This window comes from Hibiscus syriacus, unplaced genomic scaffold (genome assembly GCF_006381635.1).
Source record: "Hibiscus syriacus cultivar Baekdansim isolate YM2019G1 unplaced genomic scaffold, ASM638163v2 tig00113725_pilon, whole genome shotgun sequence".
In the NCBI taxonomy this organism is placed as follows: domain Eukaryota; kingdom Viridiplantae; phylum Streptophyta; class Magnoliopsida; order Malvales; family Malvaceae; genus Hibiscus; species Hibiscus syriacus.
Window position 1 is genome coordinate 5,671,047 of NW_024063471.1, and position 13,787 is coordinate 5,684,833.

A 13,787-nucleotide genomic window follows, 5' to 3' on the forward strand; every position below is an offset into this window, starting at 1 on the left:
TTTAGCTAACAGTAAAATATTTTTTATTTTATTTTTAGGATTATGGTTCAAGATTTTGATTTTAGAGTTTAGGATTTAAGATCTATGATTTAAGGTTTTAGGTTTGGAGAAAAAATTATTGTTTTACCGTGAATTAAAAAATATTTATTTATGAGTTATAAATTTTGATCAAACCTAAGTCATTTATTTATTTAAATATAATAACTATAAATTAATGTATAATTTGTTGGTTTTATATTGTATAAGTGGAACTTATCTCATTTTATATTAAATTTATATAATTATATGATTAAATTTTAAATTATATTAGGGCTGATCAAACCGCATACTAAATTTATTGTCCACAACATTCGGACCGGATAGATCACCCGGGCCATGGATAGGAATAGGGGGAAGACCGTCAATTGACTACAAAACTGGAGAGAGTTCGAAGTGAGAGTGGCTTTGCCGCTTGCGTTATCCATTTCTCTCTTTTGGAGTTAAAATTTTAAGGTAGTCGTGCCAAAACAGCTATATCATTTTAATTTTTTTTCTTCCGCCAAACAATGGCGGCAACGGCATCTCTCAATCTATGCCGTCCATGGCTATCGCTGCCGCATCGTAATCAATTCGTCATCAAATCACGACCGTCCATCCGGTCTCCTATCACCTGCTACGCTCCTCACTCCGCTAACAAGGTCTGTTACTTAGTTCTCTTTACCTTTTTCTTTTTTTGATTGTAGAACATACATATAACTTTCTTTCGGGAGCGGATTCAGTGTAAGAGGGAGTACACAAGCGTAATGATAGTGCCGACGGGAGTGGGGGCCAGCATTGGAGGATTTGCCGGTGATGCTTTGCCTGTTGCTCGAGCCTTATCCTCCGTCGTTGATTGTCTTATTTCACATCCTAATGTAAGCTTCTAAGCCTTTCTTTTCGTTATTCGTTAAGGTTCCAAATAAATTAAATTTAATGGGTTGAAATTAATACTATTACAATTTTGCAGGTTTTAAATGCAGCAATGTTATACTGGCCCATGCCTAATGTAATGTATGTTGAAGGTTATGCTCTGGACAGATTCGCCCAAGGCTTATGGGCTCTTCAACCTGTTCATCAAAACAAGGTTTTGTTTCTTCTTAATTTCTCATTTCCTTATTCGTTTCTAAATTTGTTTTTTAGGTTTGAGTTTCAATGATTTAGTCTTTGTTGATAAATGTTGAAATCTATTACGATTTGTGATGTTGCAAGTTTAAAAAGAACATGAAAAGTTCCATATTGAATGAGAAAAAGTAGGGAGTTTTAAGGGTTAAAGGAGAGAAAACAAAAAGGAAATAAGCAGGATTTTGATGCGTTTGAAAAATAATGATGGATTTTCAGTTTGAGTTGGTACATGATATGCATTATTACCATATTGATTATAGTTTTGTAGTTGCTTGTTTTTTAGGTTCCTACCATTTAACTTTTCCGAGATATTGACTTGATGCAGGTGGGATTGGTTCTTGATGCAGGCATAGAAGAACATCTTCGAATCCGCCATTTGCAGGTGGCTGATGCCACAAGGGCTTCCCTTGGATTGTCAGTTGTTGAATATGTTGTCACTGACACCCCATTAGAGGTACCAATTTGATTTAGTTGAGAAAAGATATTTAAAGTTCTGAACTCTTAACACAAACTACAAAATATTTCAGGCAATAGAATTTTCTAGTTTCTGCTCGATGCTGCTACTCTACCGGCTAAAAATGATAAACACCAAATTACTGTATGTTATAAATTGCATCTTTGTATCAAACTTGCACTATAGCTTTCATGTTTTGGGGAGAAACTGTGAAGCTTGGAGCTGTCATGTCACTGCATAATATTGTTATTCTTGATCTTTGTTGATGAGAGAATTTGACTTTGTAAAAGCCATGGAAGAGGATAACCTGATGCTCCATAAACTAAAACAAGTTTTGCAGGTAGAAAAGTGGATCAATCCAACAACTGGGCAATCAACGGGCAGGATTAAACACCCTGATTCTTTACTGCGGGCTGTTGATAATTTAGTCGAACGATCACAAGTGGATGCTGTTGCTATTGTTGGGCGCTTTCCAGATGATGAAGTGGATGATCTCGATGACTATCGACTTGGACTTGTAAGGCAATCGTATCTTCTCCTTGACTTCTTCAGTAAAATGAAAAACTTATTGTGTTACTATTTTGGAAAGTATACTAATTAGATGTTTTATTCAAATTACCTGACTATTGACATGGTTAGAAGAAGTCCTCTAATTTGTTTTGATATTGTTGGCTTTTGAATAACATAGATTGATAGTAGATGCTAATAATGCCACTCTTCTCTCTCCTTGTCCCTCTGCACAGGTTCCTGTTCTTTTGTTGGTGATTTGTATTAATTTAAAATTTCCATTGAAAATGATTTTAAATGAGCTCTGTAATGATGAGCACTGCTTGAACCACGACTATAAACTTCCCTTGCATTTCCAAACTTTATTAAGATATATAAGATTCATTGACATATAACAAGTACTCAAATGATAAATGTTAGCCTCAAGTAATAGTATGTAAATCTTGACCCAAATCTCCAAAGTTTCATTGATTCTTAAACCTAATGTTTTAAATATCAGTCTCTCATAAACCAAAACCTAGCAGACGTTGAAATAACATAAACTTTAATAAGTCCCAAAATTTATGAGAATTGATGATCTGTTGCCGTTATGAACTATATCAAGTTGAAAATTGTTGGTGTATAACAACTTAACGAATACTTTCAAACTATAGCACTCCATTGATAATCTGAAATCCTCAAGAATTCTCAAAATCTATGCATAGAAAACAAAATCCTCCTAGAAACTAAAATAACATAGGTTTTTATAAGTTAAACCCTATCACTGATAAAAACACAATAGCTAGTCACCCTAAAACCCTAGTACTTGAGAATTAATCAAAATATTAACTAATAAAATAACCTAAGTGTTGGAACTCCTTATATTAAGTAATAGAATCTTATAAATTATTCCTATAATCTAATCCCTAATTTCTAGGAGTTAACATAGACTAAATATTAGCAAAACTATAGTTTCTGATTTTTAGGAGTTATTCTTAATTTTTGTTGTACTATTTTTCCTATAAATTGTAAACCTTGGTTCTTGGAATAACAAAGTGAATAAGGATCTTTTCTTTTCTTAGTTTTGTTCATGGCATTAGAGCAATAGGTATATTTGGTCTTGCTCTAACAATCGCTAGCTCTATCAATCTCTAACTTGTGCGATTTTTTTTTAAAAAATTCCTTATGTCTAGTTGTTTTCTCCCATGATAGACCCTTGGGATTGTGGAAACTAAAAACAAATTTGTTTTTCAGTATTTTTCTCATTGATTGCAGCATACAAAGTTAGCCTTTTATAGACTAGAGTTTTACCTAGTTAGGGTGCTTAACAACATACAAAGATTTAAAATTTAAATTAGAGATAAAGTCAATCTAATCAAAACTAACAAATAACAAAATAACAAACTAACTAAATGTATTCACAACTCACACTCCCCCTCAAGCTGGTGAATATACATTGTATAATCCCAGCTTGCACATAAAATTATCAAAACTTGCTCTTGGTAGTGCATTAGTAAGCTCATCAACTAACTGCTGATTAGAAGAAACATAAGATAACTCACTTGCTTCACCATTAACCTTCTTAGAAATAAAATGCCTATCAATCTCAACGTGCTTAGTACGATCATGATGAACAAGGTTTCTAGCAATCATGATGGCATATTGATTATCACTAAAAATAGAGAACTTGTCATCTTGATTCAGCTGCAATTCCTTAAATAGCCTTAACAACCACATTCCTTCACAAATTCCAAGAGCTAAAGCTCTATATTCTGCCTTAGCATTGTTCCAAGAAACAACTGATTGTTTCTTGCTTTGCCATGTCACTAAATTCCCCCACAAAAAAGTACAATGACCAATAGTTGATCTTCTATCTGTCAACTCTCCAGCCCAGCTCGTATCCGCATACACTTTTACTGTTATATCTTCAGATTTTCGAAAGATTAAATCATGACCAGGAGTAGACTTTAAGTTTCCCAACCAACCTTTGGAATTGCTCCTTTTCCATAAGATCTCCCATGTCCCCCTTATTCATCTTCAAACTTGTATCCATTGGAGTTGCCACAAGCTTGCAACCTAACATCCCAGTTTCGGTCAAAAGATCAAGAACATACTTTCTTTGATTAATGACAATTCCTAAATTTGATTGAGCTATATCCATTCCCAAGAAATATCGTAATTTACCCAAGTCCTTTATCTCGAACTCAGTATTAAACAATCTTTTCAACCTGTCAATCTCACACGCATCATCACTAGTAATAACAATATCATCTACGTACACAATCAGAATAACGCATTTATTACTAGGGGTTATATTCACAAAGAGTGTATGATCAGCCTGACATTGCTTGTAACCATCACTAAGAATTACCTTTGTAAATCATTTAAACCAAGCACGTGGGAAATGTTTAATGCCATAGAGAGCCTTTTGCAATTTGCAAACCTTCTGAGTGTTTGAGTCTGTTTTCAAACCAGGAGGAAGCCTGCCATAACTCAAGGGTTGACAACCAAAACTTCCCAAAAGATGAGTGAGAGAGAAAAACGTAGAGAGAGAGAATTTGAAAGAAAAGTCAGTTCCCGATGAGTGTTGGTCGGCGTTTATCGACAACCTGAGTAGGAGGGTTTCTCGTCGTACGCTTAGGGAAATATTCTTAGTCCATGGTCCTGTTATGAGAGTTTTTATTCCCAATCAAATTAGAAATCCAAAATAAAAATTTTCCACCTTTGCTTTTGTTCATTTTAAAAGGGAGGAAGCTTTGAAGAGGGTTGTTGATGAGTTAAACGGGGTTGTGATTGATGGACGAAAGATCTCAGTTAGTCCCGCCAGATTTAAGGATGAATGTTCAAGGTCAGGGGTGGTGCATACTTTTTCAAGCAAGCCTTCTGGTCAGATTAATGCAGATTCTTCAAAATCAAGAGAAAGAGAAAATATTAACAGAAGCAGAAGGGACGACGAAACTTATAGGGATGCTCTGATGTCAAATGGGAATACAAGGGGGAACAAAGAACTATTGTCTGAGGATATCCAGAGGAGGAATGTCAAGAAAAATATTTTGGAGATGCATATTTCATCAGAAAGTGCCAACTGGGTGAAGAGGTCATTAACAGGGATTATCAAATACTCTTTCCAAGTTGAGTTCATTTAGAATGCCTTATTGAAAGAAGGCTATGATGTTCAAATTGCTAGATGGGGTTATGTATGAAATTCTTGCGTTTTAGTTCTTAAATCTCATGAGGAGATGCTGGATTTATGAAGCAACAAGGAAGAGGTTTTAAAACAGTGGTTTGAATGAGAGAAACCTTTACTGAATGAAGCCGGAGTTCCAATGGCCTTCTGCATGGCAAAATTAATAGTGGTTCCTTTGTTATGCTGGAATGATTCTTTCTTCGAGAAGTTGGCTGGTAGATGGGGCAATGTGGTAGGTATTCATGATAGTACAAGGAAAAGAGAAGTTCTCACAATGGCAAGAATTTTATTGAGGGTGGCAAGCCCCTTTGATGTTCCAGAGGTGATCACTCTTGGATCTTATGAAAGATCATTCAAAGTAAGTATCAAGATTGGATTAACAAGTGAGTTTTCAAGTTCGTTTTTCAGTAATTTTCCGGTGGAGGATTCCGGTGAGGCATTTTTTGAAGAGATTATGTCTGAGGAGGATGAAGACATATTGTTGTCAGATCTTGGGGAAGGTGAGACATGTGCAGCAAGGAAAAATCGTCTGTCAGTAGACAATTGGATTGACCAGGGAGTGTTTCGTGTTTCTGGAGGAGTTAGTGAGGATAGACAACTATCAAGACTTTCCTTAGATAGGAAAGATATTAATTATGATCTGCCAGAAAGTTAAAATGTTGGGAGTTTAAAAGTTGGTGAGTTTGCAGGTTTGGGGATTAGAAGTCAAAATTATTCGGCTGATGGATCTCAGGCCCATTCTGAAGACTCTGGGCAGTCTGGGTCAAAAGATTTTTCGGGTTTCATTTCTGGGCCAGCATTTACAATTAATAAGTTTGGGGAATTGGTTGAGAACCTTAATTTATCAGAAAAAAACAGGAAAATGTTTAAAGTATTGGAGACGAGCCCAATTGCAGAGAAGCCAGTTAATGCATAAATAGAGGTCAAAGAAGAAAGCTTAAGGCCGGTTGAACTGGTCTCAACTAATTTAGGAATCTACTCAAGGGGGAGACAGTTACATCGTTCTAGAAGAAAATTCACAACAGAGAGTGATGTGCTGGAAACTAGAAGTTTGAGCAGTTGCAAAAGGGTCTATAGTAGGTCGAGGGAAAGAAGATATTGGTATGGGGATTTGTTGAACCTCTCGATTGAAACAGATGGTATCATAGTTACGCAGAGGAAGTTTGATGTGGATTCCAGTACTAAAAATCAGCTTTGTTTATCAGCAGAGCACATTGCTGATGGGAGTCTTCTTCCTCGCATTGACAATGGTTCTGAGGATGGGAGCGTAGAGAGGGAGATTGAAGGTTACTTTTCAGAAGGTGAATGCTTAAGATCCAAATCTGGTTTGTTAATTAGAAGGAAGAGAAGAACTAGAAGGATCCTGTTTCGAGAAGCCCTTGACCAGGTGAGCATTGATACAACATCCTCCTCAGCTTTCTCGATTTTATTGAAAGAAGCTGTAAAAACTTGGGAGGTTAGTAAGCTTTTGGGGGTGTCTTTTAAGGAAGGGAAAAAAGCCTTTTTGGAAAAAATCATAGCTCTAGAGAAAGGATTGAATGAGGTTAATCAAGGTTTGGTTGATTGAGGGTTTTGTTTGTAACTATTTCCTTTTATGAAGATGCCAAAGTTAGTAATCTGTTCATGGAACGTTAGGGGCTTGGGGAAAAAGGAAAAAAGAGGGCTGTTCAAAATTTATTCACTAGCTTAAATCCTACTTTTCTTTGGCTGCAAGAAACCAAGACTAAGAAATTTAAGAGGTCTTTTTTTTAGAAGAAGTGGGATTAATAAGTTGAAAGGAGTTTTGGAATCTCCTTCAATTGGATCAGCGGTGGGCCTGTTGTGCTGTTGGGATGACAATATTTTTGAGTTGGAGAGTCAGTTTATTAGGAGATTTATAGCGACTTTTGGTAAATTTCGGAATAATAATTTCAGATGTGGTTTCATCAATGTATACGGTCCAGCAGTGGAGGAGGAGAAATCTGGTTTTTTTTTTAAGAATTAAGCAGTTTTCTTAGTGGACAAATTTATCCCGTTTGTGTGGGAGGGGACTTCAATGTCTATTTACAAGAAGACGAGAAGATGGACAGAGGTCAAAGTAGGAGTTCAATGAAGATCTTTAATGAGTTCATTATTCATACGGGCTTAATTGATATTCCTTTGAATGGGGGTAGGTTCACTTGGTGTAATAACCAAGAGAATCCCACTTTTGTAAGATTGGATCGTTTTTTAGTTGATTGTCATTTTCTAACGTTGTTTCCGAACATTTTGCAGTCTCTTCTACCAAGATCATTGTTAGATCACAATGCTATAGTTCTTGCGAATAAAGGAGTGGACTGGGGTCAAAAACCGTTTAGACTATTCAACTATTTGATGGATGAGGAGGGTTTTGAGGATCTGGTTATTTCTTCTATTCAGAGTTGTAAATTAAGTCAGAAGAAGGCAGGTGCTTTTAGTCTTTTAAGGAACACCAAACATGCAATAAAGAAGTGGACTGGAAACAGAGATAAGTATCTAGGAGCCTTGATTTCTGAGTTAGAGAAGAAAATTTCGTTGATAGAGGCTGATATTCAACAGAAGCAAGGTGCTGTCGACAGAGAGGTATTAAAAGAGTTGAAAAATTACAGAGTAGAATTGTGGAAACTTCACAAGATCCAGGAGCAGATTTGGTTTCAGTACTCGAGATCTAAATGGATTGAAGATGGGGATCGCAATACTAAATACTTCCATACCTGTGCTACGGTTAGGAATAAGAGGAATGCCCTGGTTGCACTAAATTTTAGAGGAGAAACTGTTGAAGACCCAACTGCAATTAAGGCCATAGTAAAGGATTATTTTTTTAAGATCTACAATGACCGAGCTACTTTAGAAATTGATGACTTAAAACTGGATTTTTCCAGAATTTCTTTGGAGCAGATTCAGTTCTTAGAGCAAGAATTTTCAGAGGAGGAAGTTTGGGATATTGTGAAGTCTTGTGGTAGTAACAAAGCTCCGGGTCCTGATGGCTTTAATCTGGGATTTTTCAAGAGGTTTTGGCAGGTCCTCAAGGAAGATATTATGAAATTCTTTCATAATTTTTACTTGGGGAAGGAATGGGAACATGGAATAAATCACACATTCATCACTCTAATTCCAAAGATTTCAAATATTGGTGGTCTGGACGATTTTAGACCTATAAGCTTAGTTGGTGGTTTGTATAAGATCCTCTCTAAATGTCTGTCAAGGAGACTGAGGAGCTGCATTTCAGATTTGATCAGTCCATGTCAATTCGCTTTTATCCCCGATCGACAAATCTTGGACTGCTCCCTTATAGCCAATGAAGGGATTGACTTTTGGAAGAAGAATGGTTTAAAAGGATGTGTTTTTAAAGCTGATTTCAAGAAGGCATATGATACTCTTGACTGGTCTATCTTGTTCACAATAATGCAGGAAATGGGCTTTGGTTCTAGATGGATAGGTTGGATTTCGAAGTGCATCACATCAGCAACTGTTTCAGTCTTGGTGAATGGGGTTCCAACCTAAGAAAATTCCAATGGCTAAGGGTCTTCGTCAAGGCTGTTCCTTGTCTCCATTGTTGTTAAATATAGTTGGGGAACTCTTGAATTTATTGATACTTAAGGCTGTTTCAGGGGGGCTTTTTTCGGGTTTGATCAGTAGAAATGAGGAGAGGAATTTCACATCTTCAATTTGCTGACGACCTTACAATTTTCTGTGGTGCGTCGAAAAAACAGATCTTGAATGTGAAGAGGGTGCTTCGAGTGTTTGAGATTATTTCTGGACTTCAGTTGAACTTGAAGAAGTGTAAATTGTTTGAGGTGAACTTAAAGGAAGAGGAAATTAAGGATTGGGCAGCTATGATTGGATGTTCTGTGGGTTCTTTTCCCTCAGAATATTTGGGACTCCCTCTTGGTCCACACAGAAACTCCAACATTCTGTGGGATCAAGTGGTTCAAAGCATCAATAAGAGGTTAGCGGGCTGGAAAGGCTCCTCTCTGTCACTGGTAGGCAGGTTGGTTCTGATTAAATCAGTCCTATGTTCACTCCCTATATACTTTTTGTCAATGTTCAAGGTTCCAACTTCAGTATACAAGACCCTCAATTCTATTATGTCAAATTTTTTATGGGGTGGTGGAGATGGGAAAAAGAAGATTCATTGGGTAAGCTGGACCAACGTTTGTAAACCAAAAATTGAAGGAGGCTTGGGAGTTCCTAATTTAAATGTGAAAAATAGGGCTCTATTGGAAAAGTGGGCTTGGAGGTTTGCTATTGAGAGGAAGGCGATTTGGAGGGAAATGCTTTGCATCAAATATATAATGGACCCTACTTTGATGCAGTTTGACAGTAATGTTTCTCCGAAATTTTCTTGGATATGGAGATCTATGGTGAGTAATCATTTTAAAGCTTATTCGATGGGCTGTAGTATCAGAAGCAAATATAGCTATAAAATTGGTAATGGGAGGAATATTCGGTTTTGGCAAGACACTTGGGCATTGGATCATCCTTTGATGGTCATGTTCCCTAGACTTTTCTCTATTGCAGTGAACAAAATTGGAAGATTATTTCAGTTTGGGGAATATAGCTCAGGGGGTTGGTTTTGGAACGTTCAGTTGAGAAGGGAGTTGAATGACTGGGAATTTGTGCAATGGTCAAATTTGATGGCTGTTATCTCATATTTTTCTATTTCTGCTGATGCTGTTGATGGACTGTTTTGGAAGGGGACTGGAGAAGGGATTTTCACTGTTAAATCATGTGCCAATCTATCTTATTCGGGTACTTCCGATTCGGAGGAAGCTAAATTTTGGAAGTCTATTGTTTGGAGGGGCTTGCTGCCTCCAAGAGTGGAGACTTTTCTTTGGCAAGTTATCTTAAAGAAGCTGGCAGTGAAGACAACTCTGGTTAAGAGAGGTGTTCAGGGCATAAATGGTACTTTGTGTCCTTTTTGTAATCTAGAAGAAGAGTCTTCATCTCATCTATTTTTTTCCTGTTCGGTTGTTTGGCCAATATGGACTAAATTCATGGGCTATTGGAATTTTCAGTCTGTTTTTCATGAAGATGCTAAAAGATTCCTACTAGCATGGACTGACTTGAAGACCAACTCTCTTATTTGGTCATTTATCCCTGGAGTGGTTTTATGGACAATATGGAAGACTAGGAATTTTATAGTTTTCGAAGGAGGGAAGCTTGATCGAGCATAAATTTTCTTTCTAGCAAGGTTCAGACTTGCTTCATGGTTTCTAGCTAGGGAAACTCAAATTTCTATCTCCAAGGATGCTCTTATTGCTGACCCTTCCTTAGTGGATTCTTGCTCGTCCCATTATAATCGGATTTCAGCTAAGTTTCCTTGGTCCCCTCCTCCAAAGGGCTTTATTAAACTTAAAGTGGATGCAGCTACTTCTAGTGATTGGAAGAGGAGTGGTTTAGGTGGTGTTCTGAAAGACATGTCTGGTTCGATTCTTGGCTCCTTCAAAGAGCCTGCTGGTCCGGGGCCTCCAACTTTGATGGAATTGAAAGCTATCCTAAAGGGTTTAGATTTTTATGAATCTATTTGCCATAGGTTTAAAGATAGATTGATTATCGAGAGTGATAATAAGGTGACAATTAGTTGGGTTAAGGATGTTGTTTCATGTCCTGTCGTTTATGTTCAAATTGTTAAAGACATTATTCAAAAGCTTAGTGTTTATGAAGGTCTTATTAGATGGGTTAGTAGGACAACCAATATAGAGGCGGACGTCTTAGCTAAGGCTGGTATTGGTTGATAATTATGTTCTGTTGAGGGCAGTTTCTTTTTGGTTTTCTATCTCTTGAGGGAGATTAGATCTTGTATTACTTTGTAATTATTTGATGTTAATGAAATCCTAGGGCACTCTTTTCCTCCTTACGCTGATTAAGGAACTATTTTCAAGTTCCGTTAATCATGAAGGGTTTTTTTAATGAGGCCTACTATTCCTATAAAAAAAAGAAAGACATTTTTATATCCAGTTGATGAAGTTCCCAATCCTTATTAATAGTCAGACTAAGCAAAACCCGCATTGTATTAAGTTTAGCTACTTGTGCAAATATCTCTTTATAGTCAATTCCATGGGTCTCAGTAAAGCCCTTGGCCACAAGCCTAGTTTTGTACCTCTCAACGCTGCCATCTGAGTTGTACTTCACAGCAAATACCCATTTACATCCAACAAGTTTCTTCCTCTTTGATAGATCAACCATGATCCACGTGCCATTTTTCTCAAGAGCTCCAAGTTCATCTTCAACTGCCCTTTTCTATTTCAAATCCTGTAAAGCCTCCTCTATAGTTGTTGGTATTTGCACCTTGTCTAAGCTAGCTGTAAAAGCTTTAAAAGAAGGCGTTAATCTTGCATAGGCAACAAATCTTTGTATCGGATGTTTAGTACATTGCCTAACATCATTCCTTTTAACAATAGGAAATCATCAAAATTTTGTTCTTTAAAAGGAACTCCACTACCTTCATTACCTTGTGAAGCAACTGGACTGAGTGCCAACTCTCAGCAAGCACTAGACTGTAAAATAGCCTCTAGAATAGGTTTCGGGCGTCGTGTATAGACTCGTAAGGTCTCGGTTTGAGTATTCAGTGAGCTGAAGTAGGTGAAGGACTAATGGGGGACATAGCAATAGGAGTGGGTATGGAAATGGGACTTGAAAAACTGTTCGAGACAGAAGTTTACATAGGTTTTGAATGTATCACAGGCAAAATAAGAGGGTATAACAGGTGATCAATGAACGAAGAAAGCTGTAATCCATTCACACTCTCCCCTTTGATTGCAGCCACATTGAAAAAAGGAACATGTTCAAGAAAAGAAATATCCATAGAAACAAAAATTTTGTGAGTAATTGAAAAATAACATTTGTAACCCCTCTTAAGAGAAGCATACCCTAGAAAAAGACATTTGTGTGATCGGAGATCCAGTTTGGAACGAGTAGGATTTGTGTTTCGAGCAAAGACAATACAACCAAATACCCGTAAAGGAAGAGTAGAGGACATAGATTTAAAAGAAGGATAATTGGCGAAGAAAATATCCCGAGGAGTTTGAAAATTTAATACCTTATTAGGCATTCAATTAATTAAATATGTGGCAGCCAAAACAACTTCACCCTAAAATTGTTTTGGAACATTCGTAGAAAAAAGTAATGCATGAGTTACCTTTAACAAATGCCTATTTTTTCTCTCGCCAACTCCGTTTTGCTGAGGAGTATCGACACAATAAGTAATTTGTACTATGCCCTTCTCTCGAAAAAAATCGCCCAAGGTGTTTGCAAAATACTCTCCTCTATTATCATATTGTAGGATTTAAATTTGAGTTTGAAACTGGGTTTTAACCATAGCATAAAAATTCTTAAAAAGATAGACAGTTTCATATTTGTCTTCATTAAGTAAGTCCAGGTAGTCCTACTATGATCATCAATGAAGGTAAGAAACCAACGACAACCATTAATATTTTTGACCTTAGAAGGCCCCAAATGTCACTGTGGATTAATGCAAAAAGGTTAAGAAGGTTGACATAATGATGGTGGATAAAAGCTTTTGGTGTGTTTAGCCAATTTACAAATGGAACACTAAAAGGAATTAGGCTTTTTATTCATGAATAAGTGAGGAAACAATCTGGCCAAATAGTGGAAGCTAGGATGTCATAGCCGATAATGCCATAGCATCACATCATAATTTTTTTTCTAAGGGAAAAGAACAAATAGAAGAAGAAAAACGACTTGGAGTAGGTGAAGGCTGCCGAGGGAGGAGAACATAGAGCCTATTCGACAGTCTAGCATTGCCAATCGTCCTCCCCGAGTCCGTTGCCTGCAAAGTACAAATATGATCGGCAAACGTAGCAACACAAAATGAATCTTTAGATAATTTACCAATGGATAGGAGATTGCATGATTAGTTAGTAACATAAGGAACATTCTGCAGAATTATGTCCTCATTTGTAAAAACAAATCCACTTCCTGCAATTTCAGACAAGGAACCGTCTGCTGTTCGAATAGATGATTGATTGTGAGGAACTCGAAACTCACAAAGAAGATCGCGATTGCCAGTCATGTGATCAGAAGCCCCAAAGTCAACTATCCAATTTGGTGCATTCTTTGCAGCGTGAAGAGAAGCAGAAGAGGTGGTGTCATTTGGAGAATCTCGAGCAACAAGATTTGTATTTGAAGGAGCAAGAAATTGCCCAAACAGTCGTTGCAGATCATCAATTTGCTGTTTGGTAAAGCTGCTGGGCATGTCACTACTAGCCAGATGAGAGCGAGTCTCCTTGGAAAATCTGCTAGAAGAAGATTTCCAATCCACTGGTTTGCCATAAGCTTCCAGCATTGATCTCGAACATGTCTTGTGCGCTTGCAGTAATCACACCATGGTTTTCCTTTACAATTTTGATTTAAAGAGGATGAATGAGTGAGCAATGCCGATCCATCAACAGAAGCAGCAACATCAACATCAAACATCAATGTCCGCCTACTCTCTTTCCGTCGAACCTCAGAGAACACTTCACGAATGGAAGAAAGAGGCTTTGTGGCAAGAATCATGTC

The 13,787-nt window shown here is 37.2% G+C and overlaps 1 protein-coding gene across 1 annotated transcript in view; it reads left to right on the plus strand.

The window, feature by feature from the left end:
* The first annotated feature begins 457 nt into the window (after positions 1-457).
* The window catches only part of LOC120187596 (uncharacterized lipoprotein syc1174_c-like), a 32,498-nt gene continuing 19,168 nt past the window's right edge, over positions 458-13,787 (plus strand). Inside the window, exons 1-5 of the mRNA XM_039191287.1 lie at positions 458-677; positions 759-893; positions 986-1,102; positions 1,466-1,594; positions 1,935-2,111. Of these exons, the coding sequence (XP_039047218.1) occupies positions 546-677; positions 759-893; positions 986-1,102; positions 1,466-1,594; positions 1,935-2,111 (690 nt within the window). The 5' untranslated portion in view covers positions 458-545. The remainder of the gene's footprint in view (positions 678-758; positions 894-985; positions 1,103-1,465; positions 1,595-1,934; positions 2,112-13,787) is intronic.